Below are 27,119 nucleotides of genomic sequence, written 5' to 3'. Positions count from 1 at the left end.
GGCTTCACTACTGTAATGCTCTCCTCACCGGCCTCGCTCGATCCCAACTGGCTCCTCTCCAATCTGTCCTCAACGCTGAAGCCAGGCTTATCTTCCTCTCCCGCTGCTCTAATTCAGCCACTCCCCTTCAACAAAATCTGCACTGGCTCCCATTCCCCTACAGAATCCTCTTCAAAGACCTCACTCACATATAGGGCCATCTCTAATTCCATTGCTCCATATATCTCTAACCTCATCTCCATTCATACACCCTTAGCGTTCATTCTAGCACCCGCTATCATTGAATACTCATGCAGTTCCTCTTCCCTGCCTGGGGTGTCGCTGTCTGCTGTGGTGTTTCTAGCACAGGTCTGGTTTGCATATCAGTGCTGATATACAGACCACACTGTGCTAGGAGCACTACAGCAGACAGTGACACCCCAGGCAGGGAAGAGGAACTGCATGGGTATTCAACGATGGCGGGTGCTAGAATTAACACTACACCCTCCCGCCCTCTACGGTCGGCTGACGACTGTCGTCTCTCCTCCACCCTGATCACTGCTTCCCATGCTAGAGTACAGGACTTTGCCCGTGCTGCACCCATTCAGTGGAACGCACTCCCTCGCTCCATTAGACTCACCCCGACCTTGCAAAGCTTCAAACGGGCACTGAAAACTCACCTATTCATCAAAGTGTACCCTTCCACTGCATAAACTAGCTGGTTCTCCGACCCCTTGCCTGTTTACATGCGGCTATCTAGCTACCACCCACTTGCTTGCACCTCTTGTAATCTGTCTGTCTCCCCTTCCTACTAGATTGTAAACTCCTCTGAGCAGGGCCCTCTTCCCTCCTGTTGTCAAAGCCCACTTCTCTTCACATGTCACTCACAGCTCTCCTATACTCCAACACTCAGTGACCATCTTTGTCCGCATACTCATCTCCATCATTGGCATCTAGCCTCTAGTTGTATGTTGATTGAGTCCTCACTACTTATATTTAAGCTGTAATGTGTATTGAACTGTGGTGCTCTTTACCTGTACTCCTATTTTTGTTATTTATTCAATGTTATGCCAAGTTTTGTCTCCCTGTACTGTTCCTTTGTACCGCGCTGCGAAACACTTGTGGTGCCTTATAAATAAAATTATAATAATAATACCTATACCAATTAACATAATTGTGTGCTTATTAATTGTTGACACTTTTATTTCTGATAGGATTTATTGGATACAGAATTTTCTCACACTGAGATTGTTTAAAAGGTTGATTAATTGGCGAACTTACCTTTTAGTCAGCTCACTGGAGCTGACAACTACAATTAACAAGTGCTAATTAGTACAAATCAACCATTGTAAACAATCTAAAGCCCCCATACACGGTCCGTTTTGTACTTTTAAAGTACACATCGTATCGGATCGCATGCCTTGTGCATGCTTTGTGCATGCACTGCGATCCGATACGATGTGTACCTAGTACATAAAGTATGGGCAGCACATACTTTTTGTACCGTACTATGTGATGCGCGGGAGCGCGCATCGCATAGTACAAAACGGAGCCGGCGAAAACGAAGCGTCTATGGGCTCCTTAAGTGTCATCAGAGCAATGACAGATACCAGCTAATAAAAGAGGTGCTGGCAACCTATGTATCTCTAATAGAACATTTGAATACATAGTATCATTGACCAAATTTGCTACATGGTTCTTTTTCTTTATTGCTCTAATGGTGTGTACACACGGTACTTTTGGTCTTCCGATGTTGACGATATAGTCAACATCGGATTGGAATCGGATGCAGATCGCAAGGGTTTTAACCCTTCAGATCCCGATCCGATGCGCGTTCACGTATCGCAAGGCAGAAAGTCTTGTCTGCCTTGACTATATAGTGCAGATCTGCACTATATAGTCAGACTTGTATGCAAATCGGATGTGCCTTCAGATACTATCCACAATCCGATCTGATTGTGGATAGTATCTGAAGGCACATCTGACCGTGTGTACACACCATAAGTGTCACAAATATTTACAGTAGATTTTTCTACTGAACTCTATTCTGACGAATAAGCTTATACAATCTATCCTACCCAAGCAAGGGGACATAAATTCATACCCTGAAATGTGTCCTTTTAAGAAGTGTGAATATTGTGTGTGTGTGTGTGTGTGTGTGTGTGTGTGTGTGTGTGTGTGTGTAATGTATATAGTTATTTTTATAAAGAATTAATAAAAGCTAAGTTTTACTTAAAAAATCCACAGGGGAATTCCCCCTACTACACCCAAATAAACACTATATTACCACTCAGATTCCTAGGACTTACACAACCCTCTAATTGACTGAACGCCATCATAACAATCATATTGTCTAACTAGAGTGCCGCAACAAAAAGAGTCTGTTTCTTTCTTTCTTCCATTGAAATATGACAGGTAGGAGTTGAATGGCCGGTGATAAAAAACAGACAGTTTATCACTTCACCAAGCTTAATAATACCCTTACACAGCACTTCGACCAGGGTTGGACCTAGGTCTGCACCATTTACACTGAACCTGGGTTAGCCCTGCTTTTTCTTGTGGATGTCATTAAAAATGCTTGCTCGTTGCCAAGAGGGGTGAAATTGCTCGTTGCCAAGGGGCAGGGACATATATTTATCTCTCCACATATCCACATATCTATCCATCTATATATATATATATATATATATATATATATATATATATATATATATATATATATATATATATATATATATATATATATATATATATATATATATATATATATATATATATATATAGCCACTCTTGGGGAGGGGGGGGGGGCTGTCCCTCTGCTGCTGAGAGGGAGGTGTCTGCTGCTGCTGAGGGGGGGGGGGGGGGGGAGAAGCTGTCAGGCTGCTGAGGGGGGAGACAGAGGGGATGCTGGCCGCAGCTGCTGCTGTAACTCCCCCCCACTCCCCTTCAGCTGCGGGGTCCCTGCGGCGAATGGGCTGTCATTGGCAGAGTCCCTGCGGCGGATGGGAACTACATGTCCATTTACACGGGTCAGGACCTGGGTAGAGGACCCGTGTAAATGGACATGGCTTCACCCCATTTACACCGCAGATCCGGGTCTGAACCAGTGTAAAAGGGGTATAATATAAAACTAGTTAAAAGCCCATCAGAATGACCGCTTCGTCCCTCCAATCTCTGTCTCCCTCTCGCCATATCCAGCAAGTTTGAAACAAATCATTTTACTTTAACTTTTTGTTAAACAGTAATTTGATCTGTGAAGTGACCTCTAGTGGTCACTGTGGGGTACTTCACCTCAAAAAGTTGAGTAGTTAGGCTTTTATATAGAGAATTAGGGTGAGATTTAATAGGATGAGAGAATCAGAAAGTTAGAGATTTGGTGAGAAATCTCCAGGGTTTTTTTAAAGCGGCAATCATTTACACTGCTAAACTAGTTTGATTTTGCAGTGTAAATGATTGCTGCTTTAAAAAAACTGGCGATTTCTTTCCAAATCTCTCACTTTCTGAATCTCTCATCCTATTAAATCTCATCCTGTGTGTTGATTCACATAGCTGACTTCTTGGGCCATTAGCACACATTATAAGCATACTTTTTAATTTATGTAAAAAGTGACAGATTTTAAAGGGGGAGAAGTTGGGGCTAGGCTGTGGGGGGCAGGTAGGGAGAGTTAGGGTTAGGAATTAACAAGGGAGGGTTGTGCACTAAGTGGGCGTGGTCAGGGTTAGCAGCTCTTCCAACACACCTATGAGGTGGCTGCCCAATGTCGTTTTTGTTTTTGGGGTGTCGCCAGTAGCCCTAATCCCCAGTTTTGTTGTATGTTCAGATTATGATGAAATGGGACCAGTGGGTATGGGAGCTCCAATGGTAATGGTCCATCAGGAACAGTTGGAATATTTTGGAGCTTCCCCTCAACCCTTCATTAAATGGACATGACTCTGTTGAGCCTGTGGAATACATTCTGCACTGATGTTCTGCAGAAATACATTTTAGCCCAATGATTCAGGGTTGGAATCACTGCCAGCTTCTAGATCAGCATCTTGCCTGGAACTGGTATTTGTCCACCTAGCCAATCTTCTGGTTTGCCGGAAATGATGGTAATAGATAATGGCTATGGCAACTGCTGTAAGTAGGATTGTGATGACAAAGGCAGCAAAGCAGATGATGGCGATGCTTTGTGTTTGTTGATCTTTCATGTCATCTTTCAGATCCTCAAAATATCCTTTAATGTCCCCTTCTGGCATTAGCTGTCTCTTCTGGGTGTCCCAATCAGATGGAGCTGACTCCTCCTCCTCCTCCTCCATGTCTGTGTCGGGCTCCGCGGTAATAGCAGCCCTTGGACTAGCCGACATTCGCTCTTTATCCTCAGTGTCCCAATCTGAAGATTCTGGATTTGACTCTGTGTCGGGCTCCGCGGTATCCGCTTCCATTGGACTTTCCGGTAGGAATTCGTCCTCCTCATTGTCCCAATATATTGGAGCTGGTTCTAGATCTTTCTTGTATGTGACGGGCTCCTCGGTACCAGCCATGCGACTTTCCGGCATTAGCTCCTTATTCTGAGAGTCCCAGCCTGATGGAGTTGGCTGTAATTCTCTCATGTTTGTGTCGGGCTCCTCGGTACCAGCCATGCGACTTAGATCCTTCTTCAGAGTTTGAGCTGGGACTAACAATGCTCCCTCTGTGACAATCACTTTGGGAACGGCCATGGCAAGTCTTTCCTTCAAAAGTTTGTTTGTCATCTCCAATATATTCTTTTCATCTTCGTCGCTCAGTGGACTAAGTGATGTTTTCTGTCCATCTGAGACTTCAATAAGCATTCCTGCCAATAATAGCAGGAGGCAAATAAAACAATCCATCATGTTCGCTCTCTATGCAGAGAAATGAAAAGGATCTGTGCTGTTGAGCCTGTTGGGCGCATTGTGACATCACTGTGATGTCACATGCTGTTGTGCCCATTGTGACATCACTATGATACGGTCACATGCTGTAGGGAGGAGACTGTTGTGTTTTTTTTTTTTCCATAGCTGTCTCCTCAGGGAAAATGTGGGTTACTTAATGTTATTTCTAGGCAATATACAACCAGTAGAGTTTCTTCACCTCTTTTTGTTCTTTCGTTGTCCTCCTATTTCTAGTGCTTTCCATTGGCCTCCTGACACGACACAACTAATTTTCTTTTCATAAAATTTATCTAAGCTATTCCTGTACTTTATTACCATGCCACTTCCTATATGCGTTTCCATTTCTATATGCACAACATCTAATCCCGTTCTTGTTGAGCCAGAAGCGACTGTCATTGGTGGGGCTACACGTTATGATTTCAATGGATTTTGTGATTTTCTAGTGTAGAATACCTAGACATAAAGGATGATGGTCCAGACTAGGCCATTTTCCTTTTTTTCTAGGTAGTCTACAGTAGAGAATCACATTATGAAGGTTAGGATGAAGTCAGGAAATCAAGATACAAGAGAAACTAGGTGGCCATACACACGCAGATGTATCTTCAGATCTGGCTGGTTGGAACAAAAACCTGGTTATGGATGAGAGCAAATGACAGTTGAACATTTGCTTGGAAATGCTAGAAAACTGCCAAATTGTCACTCGTCCATAACCATGTTTTTGTTCCAACCAGCCAGATCTGAAGATAAATCTTACTAGTGTATGGGCATCTACCTGATCCATGCTTTAGAACCCACTACCTGCCCCATAATGAAGATTAGGGTAGAGACCGGAAGATACCATTAACACAGATACCTCCATATAACCCCTCCTCTTCACATGGCCACACATTCGTTATTTTTGGGCAGTAGAAATTGTGGGATGTTGTGGTCAGGAGTGACAGGGTGTCATCACATAGGAAGCCAGTGTTCTCATCTGAATTAAGGACCTTATTCTGGTCCATAGGCTCCCATGCGCGGTCACACAGGGGAGCGTTGTTTAGCAAGTTCGCATGCGCATAAACTTTTAGTGCAGACGCTTTGTGCTAGCGGCGAATTGCTTATTCGTTGGCACCTGGCAAGGCGGGCGTGGGGTGTCGTCAAGGGGGTAGCGCCCATGGAAACGCCCAGCGTTTCATGTTCATCCCCATGAAAACACTGTGTTCCCATGCTATTGCAGCCATGATGCAGGGGCGGGCAGCTGACATCAACAGATGTCAACTGCCCGCCCTCTGTCCGTGTAGGGACGCCACAGATCTAAGACACCAGAGAGGTGTTGTCATTCTCTCAGCAGGGAGTGATGGGTTCCTCCTCACTACAAGGGTCTCCTTACTCTCTGCGGACTTTGAGAGGGAGCAGTTTTGTTACAGCTGCGGGGAGTTGTGTGTCTCTTTCATTGAAAAATGATTCAATTGTATATTGAATCCGAGTCTCCGAGATTATGTAGTCTGGTATGAAAACTTCTGTCTCAGTGTATGGCCAAACCCTTTCAGAAGTCCCGGTTTTATTAGCCGTTTCCTTTACATGCACCACGACTGGGAGGTGAGATACCAGCAGGACATCAGTGTCGCTCCACGGTTTGATGTGAATGCTCCAGACCTACACGTTCCAGATGAGTTGGAGAAATTATTTCTTTACTCACCTAACGTGGTTTGACAGACTATGGTGGCATATAGTCCACCCCTGGGTGTGTTCCTGTCCAGGGGCCAAATGTAATAGGGTAAGAGATTTTGTGAGGTTTTTTTCCCATTTTTGTTTTTTAAAGAGCCAATTTTTTACATGGAAATCCAGGTTGATTTTGCCATGTAATTGGATGCCGCTATAAAATATGGGAACATTCTCCCCAAATCTCTCACTTTCTGATTCTCACACCTTATTACATTTGGCACCAGGTCTACTCTGTCTGGCTGTGCCCCTGCTGTGCCGGCTATCTAGTCAGGCGCTGCTGTAGATGGCTTCTCGAGAAGGATCGTGGACTGTTGTCCCCTCTGATAACTTCCCGTGTCTCAGTACACCCTTTTACCCCAATTTACCACCTTTGCTCGCACCTACAAAGTTCACGCATACCCTCTGCTTCAACCTTTTGCATCTCCCTGCCAACCTCTTCCTGTGACACATTGTATCTCCCTGTCACCCTCTGCATGTCATTCTCTCCCCGTCACCCACTGGCTCTCACTTTTAACCACTCTGTCCCCCTCTGTTATCCTATTTAGAGTGAATTAATGTGGACAAGATCATCATTAGATTCTTTAGTATTATACGTATGATTTATTCACTACTACAGTGTAGAGTTTATGTATGTTCTCTTTTATTGTAGCTGTGCACACCCCTTAATTAAGGTCCCCTTCCTCTGCAGTCCCCCGGTGTGCCCTTCATGCCCCAGTCAGACACGGAGTAGGGAATATAGGCCCTTATTCTTGTTCAATAAAACAAAAGGAAAAAAAATTGAGCAGTAGCGCTGTTAAAAATAAAAGATCAGATCTATCACAATAATTTAATAACGCATAGTAAACAAAGGTGTACCAGCATATTAAAAACTGAAAGCGAGCAAATTTCATAAAATGAATGAGAATGAATACAATATTCTGATAAAAATAGTAGTCTTAGTCCTCACCAACCATATAACGAGTGTCCTGGTGAGTCCTAATTTTTATATAGGTCCACTTGAAATAGTATTGGTCCCCAAAGCAATGATCCAGGGGGAGAAACAATGAGGACATTTCACAAGGAGTGGCCCAAGATGGCACAAATAACCAACTCCTGCCGCAGGTTTAGTGAAGCGGGGTCATGTCCTCAACCTCCTGGTATGCTGATGGTATGCAAAGTTGTATCCAAATGGAGAAATAGGGGAGAGTCCAAATAAAGATGATTGGGTCTGCAATCCAGGTACACTTGGTTGGGAGAGTCAGCAGTGTTCTCCTTACGCGTTTCGCTACGCTTGTTAGCTTTATCAAAGGATAGGTACGGCATAGGTATAGCTGGCTTTATATATCATGTGACCAATCAGATCTAATTAGACCTACCAATCTGTAAAAATACATAATAAAATAACTTTGAGGAGGAGGCAAGACGTGTTCGTGTAATCTTATTAACCCTTTCAGCGGGCAGTCCCGGAAAATTTCTGGCCATGCCACAAATTTACATGTGTTCGCCAGTGGTGCCTGCAGGTGTGCATCACTGGCGCATCACCTCACCAGCGACCCCACCAGGCCGCTCCCTCCCCACCTCCACTGTTGTAAAAAACCCCCCCTCCCTCCTCACCTACGCCGGAGCTCCCCTGCCACCGCCATTACTTCGGGAGTGACGGCTGCAGGCTCAGGGATGTTCGCCACGGCTCAGGGGACTCGGGATCGCTCGGGTGTTCTGGCGCCCGAGTCCTCCTGAGCCGCTCCGAACATCCCGGAGCCTGCTGCCGGTCTGGGTGCTGCTATGATCGGCAGCGGCAGGGGAGCTCCACTGAAGGCCGCTGAAGCGGAGGCACTGGGGGGTTCACAGGAGGGGAGGAGAGCGCTGGGAGCCATCTGGGACAGGAAAAACCTGTCCTATTTAGGTACTCTTGCCCCATAAGGACCCACCACTGAAGGGGTTAATCTTCAGTTTATTACAATATAATTTTTCATTAAAACCATAAAATGAAATACATTTAATTAAATCAAAGTGACGCCATAATAACCGGAACTTCAGGGTCATGAGCGTCCAAAATACATGTCCCCTTATTCTGGTTCACTCGCAAAGACAAATTCCTTCTCAAATGGACAAAACCATGTGCACTGCAGGTGGGGTAGATGTAACATGTTCTGTGCAGGGAAAATACAGATTTTTTTTTTACACTGCAATATAGATCTCTTTGAAGTAAAACCCCACCAAATCTGATCTCCCAGAATAAGGGCCATAGTGTGTAAGATCCTCTGGTGCAGAGACTTTTACCCCCTAATTACTCGTATATTTTAACATACTTTAAAATTGAGACACAACTTTTTCTTTATTTTTTCTCATTTTATTAACCCTTTTGAGTGCCAACATCTCTATGAGATGTTCAAAAATAGCCACTAAAAATGGTAGTGTCACTCACATTTGTTATATAAGTTGAAACAAAAATGTGTTAAAAAAAAATGATTCCTATATAAGGTAAACATTACATGCCCATTACGATGAGTAAATACGTTTGCTTTTCAATTTTCACATCTATTTTGACAAATTCAATTGGCACTCTAAGGGTTAAGAGGTGCAGCTTCTATTTGGGCCCTAATTGCTTAGGTTATTTTAAGCGTTCTTAGATAAAACTTAGGGGCCACTCTTGTTTGGGTATGGAGCTTCTGCCTAATACCCCTTTTACACCGCCGAAAAATCCGGATCATCTGTGGTGTAAATGGGACACGCCGTGTCCCTTTACACGGGACTTCTACCCAGGTCCTAACCTGACTATTGGTAGCTCTCGAAGACTGGAGTTGGCTATATCTGCTTTAGCTGCTGACCAGCTTCTATACGGTCATGCATATGTATATAGGAGTACTGTATTTTTTTCCTAATGTCGCTATTTTTTCTGTTGTACACAGGGTAATTATTATAAGGAAACCTATAGAGGGTCTATTGGTGAAATCTTCCCTTTGTGATGTCACTACACTCCTAATACCTCTATACTGTGCTGGAGGTATGTAATGCTGCCAAGTCATCTGCACGTATTTAGAGTACCAGATGTACTATGTAACACGGTATTACAGTAGATCTCTGAGTATCCGGGGTAAACAAAGGGGGAGGTTGCCTGGATAATTGAAGTCAATGGTAAACTATAAAACCCAACCTGCACAGACAGCACCTACTGACAGTACTCTCTATGGAGCCAAAGAGTAATGTTGAATAGAGTACGTAGGGGTGAATGCTGGAAATGGGCATTGTACTCTATGTATATGTAGGGATGGCCATCGATAGTGTCATACTATGCAATGGATACCATCAATGTTTTTACTTATGGATGGTCATCCATTTTCTTTGACTGATTGGCCTCTGGGCCAATCAAAACATGGGGGTGTAGCTTCATGGGTGTCAGGGGTGGGGCTATGCTCTGTGTCCCGGCCCCTAGGGGAAAAAAAACCTGTTTGTTTAAGCTTGACATCGGTGATGGGAAACCATCTGTCTCTCCCCCATTGATGGCAAAGCTATTCTACATCAGCCATAAACCATCGATGATTTTGGATCATTGATGGATGATGGCCAACCCTATGTATATGTTCCAGTCCAAGCTGCCACTGTTAATTCCATCCTGAATAATTGGGGTTCTGAGTAAGAGTCCGGATGGTCACCAAGTATCCCACCCCAGGCGTCTTGACCGTGCATAGCCGGTGTAGGTGATGATATCTGAAAATCTGTTTGGAATGACTTATTAGTAGGTAGGTGTTATGTCCTCCGTATACACCGGGTAGCGCGTATGATCGTGGTGGTGCTGCAGGCGGCCCGTGGCCTCTGTCTCCATGACAATAGCTCCTATGAGGTGCATGGTGAATGTGATGTCTTGTGTGAGCCCCATTGCCAAATATACATACCTAATAATCTGGGGCCCATTGTTCTGTAACCCGTAGGAAGCTCTGCAGATACAACGTCAGTGTCTCTAGAGGTGTTGTAGGCTGATTTAGACCACAAGGTGATAACTGCCCCCCCCCCTCCTTTAGCAGATGGGGCAGTTAATATGGAGGAGCTGTGAAGGGCCATCTTCTGCGGGTAACCTTTGGGTTCTTTAGAACGTTTGATACATTCCCCCTTTGGCCTTTTAATTATAGCATTTTGGAAGACAAGTAAGACCTTCATCACTAAAGCAATTGTTCTAGGGTAGATGTGTAGAACTTTAGTTTTGGGACATTCAGATTTCAATTAACTGATTTAAACTTGCAGGGGAGGAGTGGTGCCCCCTTGGGAGCAGGAGCCCGGCGGCAGATGACTCCATTGCCTCCCTGAGTTTTGGCTCTGTTTCACCCCTGCCTGATAAAGGCCCCACACACTACGGTGTCTGTGCCTCAGGTCACCCAATTTCCCTAGAACTCCCCCAGCAGCACCCTGGGAGTCCTCCCATCTGATTTTGTACTTGTCACTACATGGGCTAGCAAATAGGGCTACAGTATATAAAGCAAATCACATGCGATATATCGCAGGTGCTAAAATCAGCCACGATGTGCACATGACGCCTGTATTTCCAATTAATCCTACGTGCAGCATCTCCAATCTCCAACCCGATGCGCACAGGACCACATATTGGAAGGGATTAACACATGATTTTGCGTTCCGCCAGAATCGGATGAAAAGTTGACAAATTGCTCTAACGCTTTGCCCTATCCCCGCAACTTGACCCTAACTTACCCCTGATACTTCTGTTCAGGATGTCCGCTCTCAGGTTTTCGGCGATGGTATTTTGAAAGGTGACGGGATTCCAGCACCGTTCTTACATCTGGCGACATCCTAAGTGCTGGGATGCCAACCACATCCCAGAATTATGTGATAAAACTATACAAGGGTCATTGGCCTGTTGGGTATCCTGCCACAGAGAAACACTTTCACAGTAGTACCATGAACCGTGGCTGGTCTGATATACTGAGTTACGCTCAGAATATGGGGGTGATGTCTGCACCCCAGTCAGTAAATACTTGTTTTTCATAAATGGCAGAAGCCAGTGTCCCTAATTGAGCACAGCAAGGCATGTCTGTGGAACATTTACATTGAACTTTGTTGCATTTTGTCCTCCATAGTAGTTTGTGTTACACAGTACATACACAAGCAGACAATTGTCCTTTATAAAATAACACATTCCTAGCATTGCTCTGGGATTTCACACATCCCAGTATGTTAGTGTCTCAGTGGAAAGTGTCTTCGTAACTATTGGAAATGGCAAAGACGTAAATGAATAATCGGTACTTATGTCATATCTGGGCTCCCGTTTTTCTTATGAGACCTCGTCCCCTCACGACGCTTCGGGCACGGTGGCTCGCACACTATATAAAATCAACTCCATGCGTAGTTGGATAGTAGGGGTATGAAAAAATGGGGTGCATTTAACATGGGAGCCCAGATAATACATAAGTACCGAATAATCAATTACAGTGTATTTAGTCATATACTATTACAGCAATGCTCTCATCTCACTACTGTGACATCACTCCACCTTCAGTGTGCACCATGGCAGATAACACGTCACTACCCTACTCTATTACTCGCTACTGCAGATAATACGTCACCACCCTACTCCGTTACATACTACTGTGGATAACATGTTACCACCCTACTCCGTTACATACTACTGTGGATAACACGTTACCAACCTACTTTGTTACACGCTACTGCAGATAACACGTTACCACCCTACTCCGTTACACGCTACTGCAGATAACTCGTCACCACCCTACTATGTTACATGCTACTGCAGATAACTCGTCACCACCCTACTATGTTACATGCTACTGCAGATAACACGTTACCACCCTACTATGTTACATGCTACTGCAGATAACACGTTGCCACCCTACTATGTTACACGCTACTGCAGATAACACGTTACCACCTTACTATGTTACACGCTACTACAAATAACACGTTACCACCCCACTTACCACCCTACTCCGTTACACGCCACAATTCTGTTACATAGTACTGCAGCTAACACATTACCACCCTACTTCATTACATAGTACTGCAGCTAACACATTACCACCCTACTCCGTTACATAGTACTGTAGATAACCTGTTACCACCCTACTCCATTACATAGTACTGTAGATAACCTGTTACCACCCTACTCCATTACATAGTACTGTAGATAACCTGTTACCACCCCACTCCATTACATAGTACTGCAGATAACACGTTACCACTCTACTCTGTTACACAGTACTGTGGATAACACATTACCACTCTGCTCTGTTACACAGTACTGCAGATAACACATTACCACCCTACTCCATTACATAGTACTGCAGATAACACATTACCACCCTATTCCGTTACATAGTACTGCAGATAACACATTACCACCCTATTCCGTTACATAGTACTGCAGGTAACGCATTACCACCCTATTCCGTAACATAGTACTGCAGATAACACATTACCACCCTATTCCGTTACATCAGGGCTGGGCAACACCAGCCCTCCAGATGTTAATGAACTACACATCCCAGGATGCTTTGCATTAGTTTTGCTATGTGGCCATGCTGAAACTGATGCAAGGCATGCTGGGATGTGTAGTTCATCAACATCTGGAGGGCTGGTGTTGCCCAGCCCTGCGTTACATAGTACTGCAGATAACCGATTACCACCCTACTCCGTTACATAGTACTGTGCATAACACGTTACCACCCTACTCCGTTACACAGTACTGTGGATAACCTGTTACCACCCTACTCCATTACATAGTACTGTGGATAACACGTTACCACCCTACTCTGTTACATAGTACTCTGGATAACACGTTACCACCCTACTCCGTTACACAGTACTGTGGATAACCTGTTACCACCCTACTCTGTTACATAGTACTGTGGATAACCTGTTACCACCCTACTCTGTTACATAGTACTGTGGATAACACGTTACCACCCTACTCCGTTACACAGTACTGTGGATAACCTGTTACCACCCTACTCTGTTACATAGTACTGTGGATAACACGTTACCACCCTACTCCGTTACACAGTACTGTGGATAACCTGTTACCACCCTACTCTGTTACATAGTACTGCGGGTAATGCATTACCACCCTACTCCGTTACATGCAGATAACACATTACCACCCTACTCCGTTACATGCAGATAACACATTACCACCCTACTCCGTTACATGCAGATAACACATTACCACCCTACTCCGTTACATGCAGATAACACATTACCACCCTACTCCGTTACATGCAGATAACACATTACCACCCTACTCCATTACATAGTACTGCAGATAACACGTTACCACCCTATTCCGTTACATAGTATTGCGGGTAACCTATTACCACCCTATTCCGTTACATAGTACTGCAGATAACACATTACCACCCTATTCCGTTACATAGTACTGCAGATAACCGATTACCACCCTACTCCGTTACACAGTACTGCAGATAACCCGTTCCCACCCTACTGTTACGATGTACTGCAGATAACCGATTACCACCCTACTCCGTTACATAGTACTGCGGATAACCCGTTCCCACCCTACTCTGTTACGAAGTACTGCAGATAACACGTTACCACCCTATTCCGTTACATAGTATTGCGGGTAACCTATTACCACCCTACTCCGTTACATGCAGATAACACGTTACCACCCTACTCAGTGCCTGATGGAGGGATATTCCGAAATTCTATGATGGTTGTGAGAAATAACACCTATTGCATCAGGTCTGAGGAGCAGATCAGACCAAGCCTGTAACATGACCTTTAGGAGCTGATTGTCTCATACATACAGGCTTCATACATCGGCCCCCGAGTGCCTGTACACTCCTTACTGCAGCACCTGGTGTATTGTAGGTGGAAACAGCTCCTGCTAGTGTTACTGTATTCTCCTACTTCCCTGTTCCTACTGAGTACATCTTTTTGTTCCAGGCGGCTTAGTGATGACTGGTGATGTTCCTGGAAATACTCTGGGCATATGTCACAGGTAAGGGTCACAGACAGTGACATTTTCCCTGAGGTTAAAGTACAACTTGAAATATAGGTGTACGGCTATGGGGCAGTGTGTGTGTGTGTGGCTATGGGGCAGTGTGTGTATGTGTGTATGTTTGGCAGTGTGGGCGTATGGCTACGAGGTAGTGTGTGTGTGTGTGTGTGTTTGTGGGATGCGGTCAAAATCCAGACGGTCGAAATACCGACGCCGGAATCCCAACCGCCGCAATGCCGGCACTTTGTCCCTCTATGGGTGTCCAAGACACCCACAGAGGAAGAATAAAATAGTGTGCTGAGCATAGCGAGGCACCAGGCCCACTGCGTGGCGAGCACAGTGGTCCCATGTTTGTGGCTATGGGGTTTGCGTGTGTTCATTCTAGGATTTTTTTACGGCAGGGTGCTGACCACCAGGCAGGGCACTTTTTTCAATTGGGAGGGCACATTTTATATTAGAAAATTACATTACAAACAACAACAAAAAAATGTATAAAAAATTGCACCTCTCACTAGGATTACGCCCATTAAACATTTTCATACTCTGCTATGCCCATTACATATTCTGTCGTAATGATGGCACACACACCATAATGCCCATTACACATTATACCACACTGAGAAAAGATATGTCCAAGAGAGGACATATAGAAGTCTCCCTGTGTGGGGCACAAGCCTAGGCTTGTGCCCCACACAGGGAGACTTCTATATGTTCTCTCTTGGACATATCTTTTCTCATTGTACTTACCCTACTCCCAGGGAGCACCTCCTCGACCATACTATATACTAATTTGTCGTGTGGAGTCAGCCTTTCTTCTATCATTTAGGTCAGACTGCCCAGTGCCCTAGAACCCATGCCCCATTCCCCCAATTCCCCTCTTTTTTGCTACATTATACCACACACCATAATGCCCATTACACATTATACCACACACCATAATGGCCATTACACATTATACCACACACCATAATGCCCATTACACATGATGGGATATACCATAATGCCCATTAAACATGATGGTACACACTGTAATTCCTCCTACACATTATACCACACACCATAATGCCCATTACACATGATCGCATACACCGGAATACCCATTCCACATGATGGCACACACTGTAATGCCTCCTACACATTATATCACACACCATAATGCCCATTTCACATGATGGCACACACTGTAATGCCTCCTACACATTACACCACACACCATAATGCCCATTAGACATGATGGCGCATACTGTAATGCCTCTTACACATTATACCACACACCATAATGCCCATTACACATGATGGCACACACTAAAAGTTCTCAGAAGCATGTTAGCGTGGTGGGGGGCAGCGTAAGGGCGCACAGTGCCACACACAAAAAGGGCAGGGTGCATTTTGAGGTTTTAAAAACAGGCAGGGTGCAGCACCCTGCAAAAGATGCTCAGAGGGAACACTATAACTATGGAGCTGTGTGTGTGTGTGTGTGTGTGTGTGTGTGGCTATGGAGCTGTATGACGGGGAGCACCCATGAGAACACTCAGCATTTTATGGGTCTCCCCATGAAAACGCTGGGAATTCCCATGTGTGCGCGGATGGGACAATGTCTGCCAGGGATTGTTGTCGACGTCCTGTGACGTCAGCTGCCAGCCCCATCTTCGTCCCGATGCTCGCAAATAAAATTTTTAGCGAAGCAAGGAGAAATCATTTGATGGTTGGCGACCATATGTCTTCATTACACATCCCTGCATGTTAACATGGGGATTCGGCGACGGGGGTGGGGGGTTGGGTGATTACCGGCTAACCAGAGTCACTCCCATAGTATAACTCCATTTCTCAGAGTACAGCGCGCCATGTCAGCAATCCCCTGTTCCGCTTCCAGTACTGGATGACTGCGCCAGAAGATGAAGCTGATCAGGGCAGGATCGTAGTCACTGTGGATTTGGTAAGGCTCCGTTTTATATATGTGATTATAACTTGGTTATGGAGCTCAGTTATATCATGGCCCTGTGTTCAGCATTATGTGCCAGCCAAGCGTGGCATCCCGGGGTATGGTGCTGATACAACTACAGCGTTCAGCATTATGTGCCAGCCAAGCGTGGCGTACCGAGGTATGGGGCTGGTAGAACTACAGTGTTCAGCATTATGTGCCATCCAAGCATGGCGTACCGGGGTATAGTCCTGATATAGAACTACAGTGTTCAGCATTCTGTGCCACTGCCAACCTAGCATGGCATAACGGGGTATGGTGCTGATAGATATACAGTGCGCAGCATTATGTGCCAGCCAAGCAGCCAGCCTTATATTGGTGCACCACATGCCGCTTTTTTGTAAACCAGACAAGGTTGACCCCCTGCTCTACCACAATCCAATGCTGCAGCATATCCATCCCCTGTCTCAGACCCCAAACCATCAGGAATACATGCAGATCCTAATCAGACCCTTAATGCACCCACGTTCCTAACCTAACCCTAACCATTCCTTTCCAAGTTCTCTTTAAACTCCTAACCACCACCTATACAAGGCTCTCTTCTCCTCCACCGCTCCTTACCTCTCTTCACTGATCTCTATCCACACTCCCTCCCGTCCTCTTCGCTCCGCCGCCTGACCTCTCACCTAATCGCCTCCTCCCACTCCCGTGTCCAAGACTTCTCTCGCGCTGCCCCCCTGCACTGGAAAAACCTCCCGTCACCCATCAGGCTTTCTGATTCCCTTACCTCCTTCAAGCGCTCCCTCAAAACCCACTTCTGCCGACTAGCCTATCCCTCCTCCTAACCTCTTTCGCTCCTCCTATCCTGCCTACCCTACTCCTCCATCCGTTCCCATCCCAACCTACTTATCCTATTGTTTTTCGTTCGTCCACCCACCTAATTTTAGTATGTTAACTCTTATGAGCAGGGCCCTCCTTCCTCACGTACTCACCCTACCTCTTTACCTTACCTGTGCTCCTGCCCTGTTCTTCCCTTCCTCTACTTCATCTTCAGTCTCCTTGACAATTTCTACACCTACTTCAGAACTGATGCTGATGTTAGTTCTACCAGCTATACCCCTATTTATGCTGTATTTTATCAACACACCCTGTACGTTACCTTGTAATTTTTCTTTGGTTTGCTATGTACGGCACTGCGGACACTTTGTGGCGCCTTAGAAATAAACAAACTACTACTACTACTAATCAGCCTCTTGTGCCTAATCTTCAGGTCCTGCACCCAAACTATCCCCTGCTGCCTAACCCTAGACTTTTTCCCTAGGTTTAACTTTCCAGGCCTGCACTAAAACCCCCTACCTAGTGCCTAACCGAAACCCATCCCTAGACCCTTACTCCTCCATCCCTGCTGCCTAACACCCCCCCCCCCATCCCTGCTGTCTAACCCTCCCTCCCCTGCTGCCTAACCCTAACCCTCCCTTCCCTGCTGCTTAACCCTAACCCTCCTATCCCTGCTGCCTAACCCTCCCTTCCCTGCTGCCTAGCCCTAACCCTCCCATCCCCGCTGCCTAACCCTTCCCTGCTGCCTAACCCTAATTCTCCCATCCCTGCTGCCTAACCTTCCCATACCTGCTGCCTAAGCCTAACCCTCCCTTCCCTGCTGCCTAACCCTAACCCTCCCTTCCCTGCTGCCTAACCCTCCCTTCCCTGCTGCCTAACCCTAACCCTCCCTTCCCTGCTGCCTAACCCTAACCCTCCCTTCCCTGCTGCCTAACCCTCCCTTCCCTGCTGCCTAACCCTAACCCTCCCTTCCCTGCTGCCTAACCCTAACCCTCCCATCCCTGCTGCCTAACCCTCCCTTCCCCGCTGCCTAACCCTTCCCTGCTGCCTAACCCTAATTCTCCCATCCCTGCTGCCTAACCCTAACCTGTTCTTAGTGCCTAACCTTCCTATACCTGCTGCCTAACCCTCCCTTCCCTGCTCCCTAACCCTCCCTTCCCTGCTGCCTAACCCTAACCCTCCCTTCCCTGCTGCCTAGCCCTAACCCTCCCTACCCCGCTGCCTAACCCTCCCTACCCCGCTGCCTAACCCTTCCCTGCTGCCTAACCCTAATTCTCCCATCCCTGCTGCCTAACCCTAACCTGTTCTTAGTGCCTAACCCTCCCTTCCCTGCTGCCTAAGCCGAACCCTCCCTTCCCTGCTGCCTAAGCCGAACCCTCCCTTCCCTGCTGCCTAAGCCTAACTTTCCCTTCCCTGCTGCCTAGCCCTAAACTGTAAAATGAGATGTGTCGGTAGCAGCACAGTAGTTCGTATGAATGTAAATAGAAAGCAGCCACCATTGTTGCAGTGTGGTCATTATTAGGTACCCTTAATATTCTGTTGTGTCTGTTGCAGCCATCCTCTGCTCACCCCGCTGCTGCTGATCTCCTCCCACACTGACCATGATTACTGGCCCTGGATGGTTCATGCTGCTTCTGAGTGTGGAAGTGGCTGGGATGGTACATGAACTCAGTACAGACACCTATGCCAGCTCCCTGGTGCCGGGGAAGACCTCCTTCCTCTATTTCAGCAGCACCGGTAAGTGAAGACTCCATATTACTAATATTATATTTCACCGGTTACCTGAGGCCGGAATCCGCCTTGTGCTCATCTTCAGCCCAAAGCTGAGTCTTCCAGTACCTCCAGTGTGTTATGGCAGGGGATAGCGCTTCCCCTGATCTATGACACCCGATGAGCGGGTGTCTAACGTGGGAGAGGAGGCATAGCTGACCGTTCCGCCACCGGAACATCGCTGGAGGGGGGAGTTAGCGCTCCCCGCTTCGGCGGACAAGATGATAATACATCTTGTTAGTCTCCCCTCCTGCTTCGCCTTGCTAATAAGGGGAAGCAGGAAGCGTTATAGCGGGTTAGATTTGGGTGTGGGGTGTTCAAACTGAAATCCAAATTGCAGTGTAAAAAAATACATCTGTGAGCTACATGCAAAAGCAGCCAGTATTTACCCTGCACAGAAACAATATAAATGTAATCCTAACCCTCCTGTCCCTGCTTCCTCACCTTAAGGCCGGTTTCACACACGCCGGCTCCTGCCGGACGGTGAAATCCCGCACGGCCAGGGAGCCGTGCCGCACACAGTACTTTATCATGGAGGGGATGGCCACAGCCCGGCAGCCGTCCCTTCCAGTGGCGGGATCCGGCTGCAGCTATGCGGCCGGGCCGTGGCCGTCCCGTGTGAATGGACACAATAGTGTCCATTCACAACTAATGTGTGCGGCACGGCTCCCTGGCCGTGCGGGATTTCGCCGTCCGGCAGGAGCCGGAGTGTGTGAAACCGGCCTAACCCTCCCGTCCCTGCTTCCTCACCTTAACCCTCCCGTCCCTGCTTCCTCACCTTAACCCTCCCGTCCCTGCTTCCTCACCTTAACCCTCCCGTCCATGCTTCCTCACCTTAACCCTCCCGTCCCTGCTTCCTCACCTTAACCCTCCCGTCCATGCTTCCTCACCCTAACCCTCCCGTCCCTGCTGCCTCACCCTAACCCTCCCGTCCCTGCTGCCTCACCCTAACCCTCCCGTCCCTGCTGACTCACCCTAACCCTCCCGTCCCTGCTGACTCACCCTAACCCTCCCGTCCCTGCTGCCTCACCCTAACCCTCCCGCCCCTGCTGCCTGACCCTAACCCTCCCGCCCCTGCTGCCTGACCCTAACCCTCCCGTCCCTGCTGCCTCACCCTAACCCTCCCGTCCCTGATGCCTCACCCTAACCCTCCCGTCCCTGCTGCCTCACCCTAACCCTCCCGTCCCTGCTGACTCACCCTAACCCTCCCGTCCCTGCTGACTCACTTTAACCCTCCCGTCCCTGCTTCCTCACCTTAACCCTCCCGTCCCTGCGGCCTCACTCTAACCCTCCCGTCCCTGCGGCCTCACTCTAACCCTCCCGTCCCTGCGGACTCACTCTAACCCTCCCGTCCCTGCGGCCTCACTCTAACCCTCCCGTCCCTGCGGCCTCACTCTAACCCTCCCGTCCCTGCGGCCTCACTCTAACCCTCCCGTCCCTGCGGCCTCACTCTAACCCTCCCGTCCCTGCGGCCTCACTCTAACCCTCCCGTCCCTGCGGCCTCACTCTAACCCTCCCGTCCCTGCGGCCTCACTCTAACCCTCCCGTCCCTGCGGCCTCACTCTAACCCTCCCGTCCCTGCGGCCTCACTCTAACCCTCCCGTCCCTGCGGCCTCACTCTAACCCTCCCGTCCCTGCGGCCTCACTCTAACCCTCCCGTCCCTGCGGCCTCACTCTAACCCTCCCGTCCCTGCGGCCTCACTCTAACCCTCCCGTCCCTGCGGCCTCACTCTAACCCTCCCGTCCCTGCGGCCTCACTCTAACCCTCCCGTCCCTGCGGCCTCACTCTAACCCTCCCGTCCCTGCGGCCTCACTCTAACCCTCCCGTCCCTGCGGCCTCACCTTAACCCTCCCGTCCCTGCGGCCTCACTCTAACCCTCCCGTCCCTGCGGCCTCACTCTAACCCTCCCGTCCCTGCGGCCTCACTCTAACCCTCCCGTCCCTGCGGCCTCACTCTAACCCTCCCGTCCCTGCGGCCTCACTCTAACCCTCCCGTCCCTGCTGCCTCACCTTAACCCTCCCGTCCCTGCTGCCTCACTCTAATCCTCCCATCCCTGCTGCCTAACCCTAACCCTCCCGTTCCCTGACATAGCAACATGGTTTGTTCCAGACACAAAATTACTTGTGTTTTGGCTGTACTGAATCTGACCTTTAATCTTACATAATGCGTAGAACTAAATTGTTTCTCCCCCCCCTGGCTGCCACTAGATGGCGCCCAACACAGCAGTTGAATTGTTGATCCGTTGAGTGGTTCTGACCGTTTTATTATGTGAGTGTAATGTATTGTACGTGTCACCTCAGGGGTATCTAATAATGCAATATTCCTGGAGGAATTACAGAAGTCAGCTGCGGCTCTTGAAGAGTACGGGATATATGTAGCGAAGGTAAAGACCTACTCAGGATTATCCTCCTTCTTTATGGTCCAAACTTGGGAAAGCTGGATGTGATGCTTGGGGAGTTTAATTTGTCTATTTATTCCTGGGGTGAGTGCATTAGAATTCAGGGGAAAATGTACTGGTCCTTCATATAGAGATGAGCGATGTGTCAGTTAGGACAGGGCTGCATGTGACAGGGGCAGTGACATGATGTGAGGAGGGGAATAGAGGCAGCAGAAAGCCACAGACTGAGAGTTATATAGTGGGAAGAGCAGGGTGCTCAGCAGCACAGAGTATATCGGCAGATGCATGATGTGTCCGTGAAAACAGGGCTGCATGTGACAGGGGTGGGGACATGATGTGAGGCAGGGAATGGAGGTTCCACAGACTGATCGTTAAATAGTAAAGTGGGTCCGGCAAAAGTAATGTAGGACTTCTGTCACACTAATTCCTGAAGACTGATGTGCCAAATGGATCTTTGTATTACACATAAAAACATAACAAGTTGTATTACTTATTTACTAGGTTAACTGTATGAAAGAAGACACGTTGAAGTTCTGTGAGGAGGAGAATGCGTATTTGTTCAGGTATAGTAAGAATACAATGTAATGGTCCTCCATCTGCGTGATGCCCGGGGCAGCTGTAATAAGGAGGTGGCAGGTCCCACACACGGATGTAATGTGTGGCAAGGTCACAAATAGCATACTGGCCTAATGAATAACTTGGGAGCTCATATTAATAACATACAGAATAACGCCTTTAATGTAGATAAATATAACACCACAATGGGGCAGGCATGTAGTAGAGGCTGTTATTTCACGCCTAAGCTTTTTAATGAATTTGGGTATTTTTTTTTCTGTATCCTTTATATAACACATGTAACTGTGACAGGGAAGGTGGCCCCTCAGCTCTGGGCCCCATAGCAGCTGCACCTATGGTAGCTACACCCTGTATATAACACATGTAACTGTGACAGGGAAGGTGGCCCCTCTCAGCTCTGGCCCCATAGCAGCTGCACCACCTGCACCTATGGTAGTTACACCCCTGTATATAACACATGTAACTGTGACAGGGAAGGTGGCCCCTCTCAGCTCGGCCCCATAGCAGCTGCACCCCCTGCACCTATGGTAGCTACACCCTGTATATAACACATGTATCTGTGACAGGGAAGGTGGCCCCTCTCAGCTCTGGCCCCATAGCAGCTGCACTCCCTGCACCTATGGTAGCTACACCCTGTATATAACACATGTATCTGTGACAGGGAAGGTGGCCCCTCTCAGCTCTGGGCCCCATAGCAGCTGCACTCCCTGCACCTATGGTAGCTGCACTCTGTATATAACACATGTAACTGTGACAGGGAAGGTGGCCCCTTTTAGCTCTGGGCCCCATAGCAGCTGCACTCCCTGCACCTATGGTAGCTACATCCTGTATATAACACATGTAACTGTGACAGGGATGGTGGCCCCTCTCAGCTCGGCCCCATAGCAACTGCACCCCTGCACCTATAGTAGCCACACCCTGTATATAACACGTGTAACTGTGACAGGGAAGGTGGCCCCTCTCTGCTCTCGGCCTCATAGCAGCTGCACTCCCCGCACCCATGGTAGCTACACCCCTGTATATAACACATGTAACTGTGACAGGGAAGGTGGCCCCTCTCAGCTCTGGGCCCCATAGCAGCTGCATCCCCTGCACCTATGGTACTTACACCCCTGTATATAGCACATGTCACTGTGACAGGGAAGTTGACCCCCTCTCAGCTGTGGGCCCCAATACAGCTGCACCCCCTGCACCTATGTAACTGTGAGCCTTATTCAAGTTCACTCTTTCTGACAAAATCCTTCTTAGATGGACAAAACCATGTACACTGCAGGGGGGCAGATGTAAAATGTGCAGAGAGAATTAGATTTGGGTGAGTTATTTTGTTTCTGTGCAGAGTAAATACTGGCTGCTTTATTTTTACACTGCAATATTGATCTCACTTTGAATTAAAACCCCACCCAAATCTAATTCTCTCTGCACAAGTTACATCTGCCCCACCTGCAGTGCACATGGTTTTGTCCACCTAAGAAGGATTTTGTCAGAGATTGAACTAGAATAAGGCCCTGTGACATGGAAGGAGGGCCCCTCTCACTTTGGGACTTCTAGAACAGGGGTTCTCAAACTCTGACCCCAGGACCGCACACAGTTCATGTTTCCAGGTCACCCAGCAGGTGCACAGGTGCGTTCATTACTCATATACACATTTTACAAGATCCACAGGTGGAGCTAATTATTTAACTTGTGACTCTGAGGAGACCTGCAAAACATGCACTGTGTGGGATCCTGAGGGCTGACTTTGAGAACCTGTGTTCTTGCAGACTTACTGTGCAGTGTGGGGATCCAGGAATTTATCAGTATTTTATATCCCTTAAACCTTTGAGTGCCAACATCTCTGTGAGAGATGTGCAAAATATCTGCAGTAAATGCCAGAGTCGCTCACATTTGTCATATAAATTCAAATAAAAAATGTGTAAAAAAAAAAAAAATATATATTTCCTATATAAGGGAACATTACAGGGCATTATGATTAATAAAAATGTTAGCTTGGCAATTTTCACACCTATTTTGACAAATTTCCTTGGCACTCAAAGGGTTAAGTACTTTCCTGTAACTAGCAAACTCTTTCTTCAAAGCTGGAGTTTTGTACCTTCTTATAACGTTATGCTCCCATATTTGTATTGTTCGTTGTCAGATCATTGAGACTATTTGGATGATAATTTTACAATTAGAACATCAACTACTGTCCAATCAGATTTTAAGAGGCCTTTTACATGTGCGGGGCAGAATCGCACCAAATTATTAATCGCAAAAGATAATTATATCGCAAAAGTGATGCAATAAACCTTTATTTCTGGATTCAGCAATGTTATGAATTATTCCTCAGAGTTAAATGCTTGATCAGTCCATTGAAGTTTAACGAGAATCTAATTAATGACAAAAGTGTACTGCGTAACTCCGCTTAATCGCGGCACCGTTTCTTTTTCTGCAGGGGTACTAAACTACTAAGGGAATTCCCTACAGATACGCTGTTTGATGCCAACGCCATAGTCGCCAATGTTTTATTGTAAGTAGACCCGGACGTTCCGTTACTTGTACTCAGGACATTGTGTCTCAGCACCAGATGTATCAAGCTTCAGAAAGTGATTAAGTGGAAAGTGATAAACAACCAGCCAATCGGCTCCTTCCTGTAATTTTTCAAACCCAGACAGGTAGGAGCTGATTGGCTGTTGATCATTTTATCACATTCACAGGGGATACATAAGTACACAATTGCATGATTCATCCAGGACTAGTGTATTTTAATAGGTTTATTATTTAGCCCAATTTGCAATATACACACACCGCACATCTGCAGACTTAACTACATGAAAAACCGGGGAAGAGGTACACGCGCAGGCATGTTCTTGTGTAGATTCGGCTTGTAATACCCAGAATAAGCACTAGGTGTCAGTGCAGGACTTTTTCACTTTCTATATAGTGGTATATGGTATAACTCGCCGAAGGCTGAAATGCAGACGTTGTTTCTCCAACATTTGAATCCAAACTGTCAGGAGCCCGACGCGGCTTGTCGCGCTGCGGGCTTGGTGGTGAGCTCCGCCCTCCACCTATTCTATTCTCCCTCTATGGGGGTCATGGACCCCCATGAGGGAAAAATAACCAGTCGGTGAGTCATCCGGTACCCCGGTACCCCTATATAGAGATGGTTATGGTTAGGGATGTCAATCCGGGCATTTTATTCAATCCTGGGATTGGTCTCCCTGATAAAAAAATAAAAAAAATAAAAAGCCCGGTCACCCCACACATTTACTCACTCACATCAGAATCAGAATCCGCTTTATTGGCCAGGTATACTTGCGTATACTAGGAATTTAATTTGGATTGCTGTACAACAGCCGGGTACAGTACTGTAAGTAACAGTCCAACAGTGACAGTACAGATATACATTACACCTACAGGTATACACTACATGTACCCTGGATAGGGTGATGGACATGTACAGGGGGGACACAGGAACATATATTCGCTGAGCAGCACAGCACCTAGGTAGCCATCACTGGTCACTGCAGCAGCCAGGTAGGTGACAATATAAGCAGAGACAGTACAGTTATCACACAGGGAACACCTACCCACCGAGCTGCACAGCACCTAGGCAGCCATCACTGGTCACAGCAGCAGCGACAGTACTGTTATAGATTACTGTGCACTGTGGGAGACAGGGGAGACACAGGGGTACATATGGCTGAGTGCAGAGTTCCTAGGTAGCCATTAGCGTTGCCAATTTATTTATTTTTATCACATGGATGGGTGGGAGCGGCAGAGCGGAGGTGCATCAGGGGGGTGGGGGTGGGGCCAAGGGGCTGTCACCTGCCTCTGTCACGCTGCGCACAGCCAGAGACTGGACCTGCATGCGCAGTCTACTCCTGGCATTTTTGGGGCCAAATCCCGGGATCCCGCCGATGCTGATCCCAGGATCGGCCACCCTAGTTATGGTGTAGCGGCTTGACGGTGTGTACATCAACCATATTATGGTGCTTAGTCGAACCTGTCTAGGTAAAGATAGTCGTCAGCATCTAATCATGGGTCCTCAACCTGTGGCCCTCCAGATGTTGTGAAACTACATGTTCCAACATGCATTGCCACATTTTTTTTCCTATTAGAGCATGCCAAAACGGTCAGGGCATGCTGGGACATGTAGTTCCACAACATCTGGAGGGCCACAGGTCTAGATCAACAGCATCGGAAGTCGGACACAAAGGTTAGGTCGACCGGAACGACACAAGGTCAACACAAGTCTTTTACTTTTTTTTTTTTTTGGTGTATTTGTTGACACAATCAACATGTATACCAAATAAGTGGTGTCCGTGTTGACCTAGGCTACGCTCGCCATGTTCGGCACACTACTGTAATCTAACTCTGTGCCCACTTGGATGGTAAAGTATGAACCAAGTCAGTCTAAAGCCAAAAAACTTGGGGAAAAAAACCTTGGTCGACGTAGACATTGTTGATCCATCGACCAGATACGATATAAAGTACATTGTAAGAAAACCCTGGTCACTAACTGTGCGATGTCTGTTCTTCCAGTGTTCTGCTTTATAATAAAGTGAAATACATCACCTCCGTTCTGGAGCTACAGAAGTTAGAGGATTCAATGAAGGGCAAGAAGGATGTTGTGTTTGTGTATGTCCAAGCGGTCGGGACCCCAGGTACGCAGCACTGTTGTAATGGTTGCAAGACTAATTCATCTAATAGATACGTTTGTAGTTCTAGCATGAGCATTAAGCCGGTGATCTATCCGGTAAATGGGGTGATTCAGGTTCATTAACAAAGCACATTTGGATTGCTAATGGACGAAACCATGTGCACTGCAGGTGGGGCAGATGTAACATGTGCAGAGAGAGTTAGATTTGGGTGGGGTTTGTACTTCATATTGAGATCTATATTGCAGTGTAAAAATAAAGCAGCCAGTATTTACCCTGCACAGAAACAAAATAACTCGCCCAAATCTAACTGCACATGTTACATCTGCCCCACCTGCAGTGCACATGGGCTTGTCCATTAGCAAACCACATGTGCTTTGTGAGTGTACCAGAATCACCCCCAATGTGCGCTTAATTCCGCATGGATGGCTAACTAG

At 47.1% G+C, this 27,119-nt stretch overlaps 1 protein-coding gene across 4 annotated transcripts in view; it reads left to right on the top strand.

Annotated features, from left to right (window-relative positions):
* Positions 1 to 27,119, top strand: part of TXNDC16 (thioredoxin domain containing 16) — a 75,132-nt gene that overhangs the window by 1,725 nt on the left and 46,288 nt on the right. For 2 of the 4 annotated variants that reach the window (XM_083167365.1, XM_083167363.1), the window contains exons 2-8: positions 14,485 to 14,539; positions 16,371 to 16,475; positions 18,852 to 19,034; positions 21,369 to 21,451; positions 21,968 to 22,029; positions 24,474 to 24,548; positions 26,567 to 26,688. In XM_083167365.1, coding sequence (XP_083023491.1) covers positions 18,899 to 19,034; positions 21,369 to 21,451; positions 21,968 to 22,029; positions 24,474 to 24,548; positions 26,567 to 26,688 — 478 coding nt within the window. In that variant the 5' untranslated portion in view covers positions 14,485 to 14,539; positions 16,371 to 16,475; positions 18,852 to 18,898. Of the gene's footprint in view, positions 1 to 9,464; positions 9,560 to 14,484; positions 14,540 to 16,370; positions 16,476 to 18,851; positions 19,035 to 21,368; positions 21,452 to 21,967; positions 22,030 to 24,473; positions 24,549 to 26,566; positions 26,689 to 27,119 lie in introns of all 4 variants that reach the window. The other 2 variants (XM_083167364.1, XM_083167366.1) reach the window with 2 other exon arrangements.

This window comes from Crinia signifera, chromosome 12, assembly GCF_055691185.1.
Source record: "Crinia signifera chromosome 12, ASM5569118v1, whole genome shotgun sequence".
Classification (NCBI taxonomy): domain Eukaryota; kingdom Metazoa; phylum Chordata; class Amphibia; order Anura; family Myobatrachidae; genus Crinia; species Crinia signifera.
This window is presented reverse-complemented; position numbering and strand designations above follow the sequence as displayed.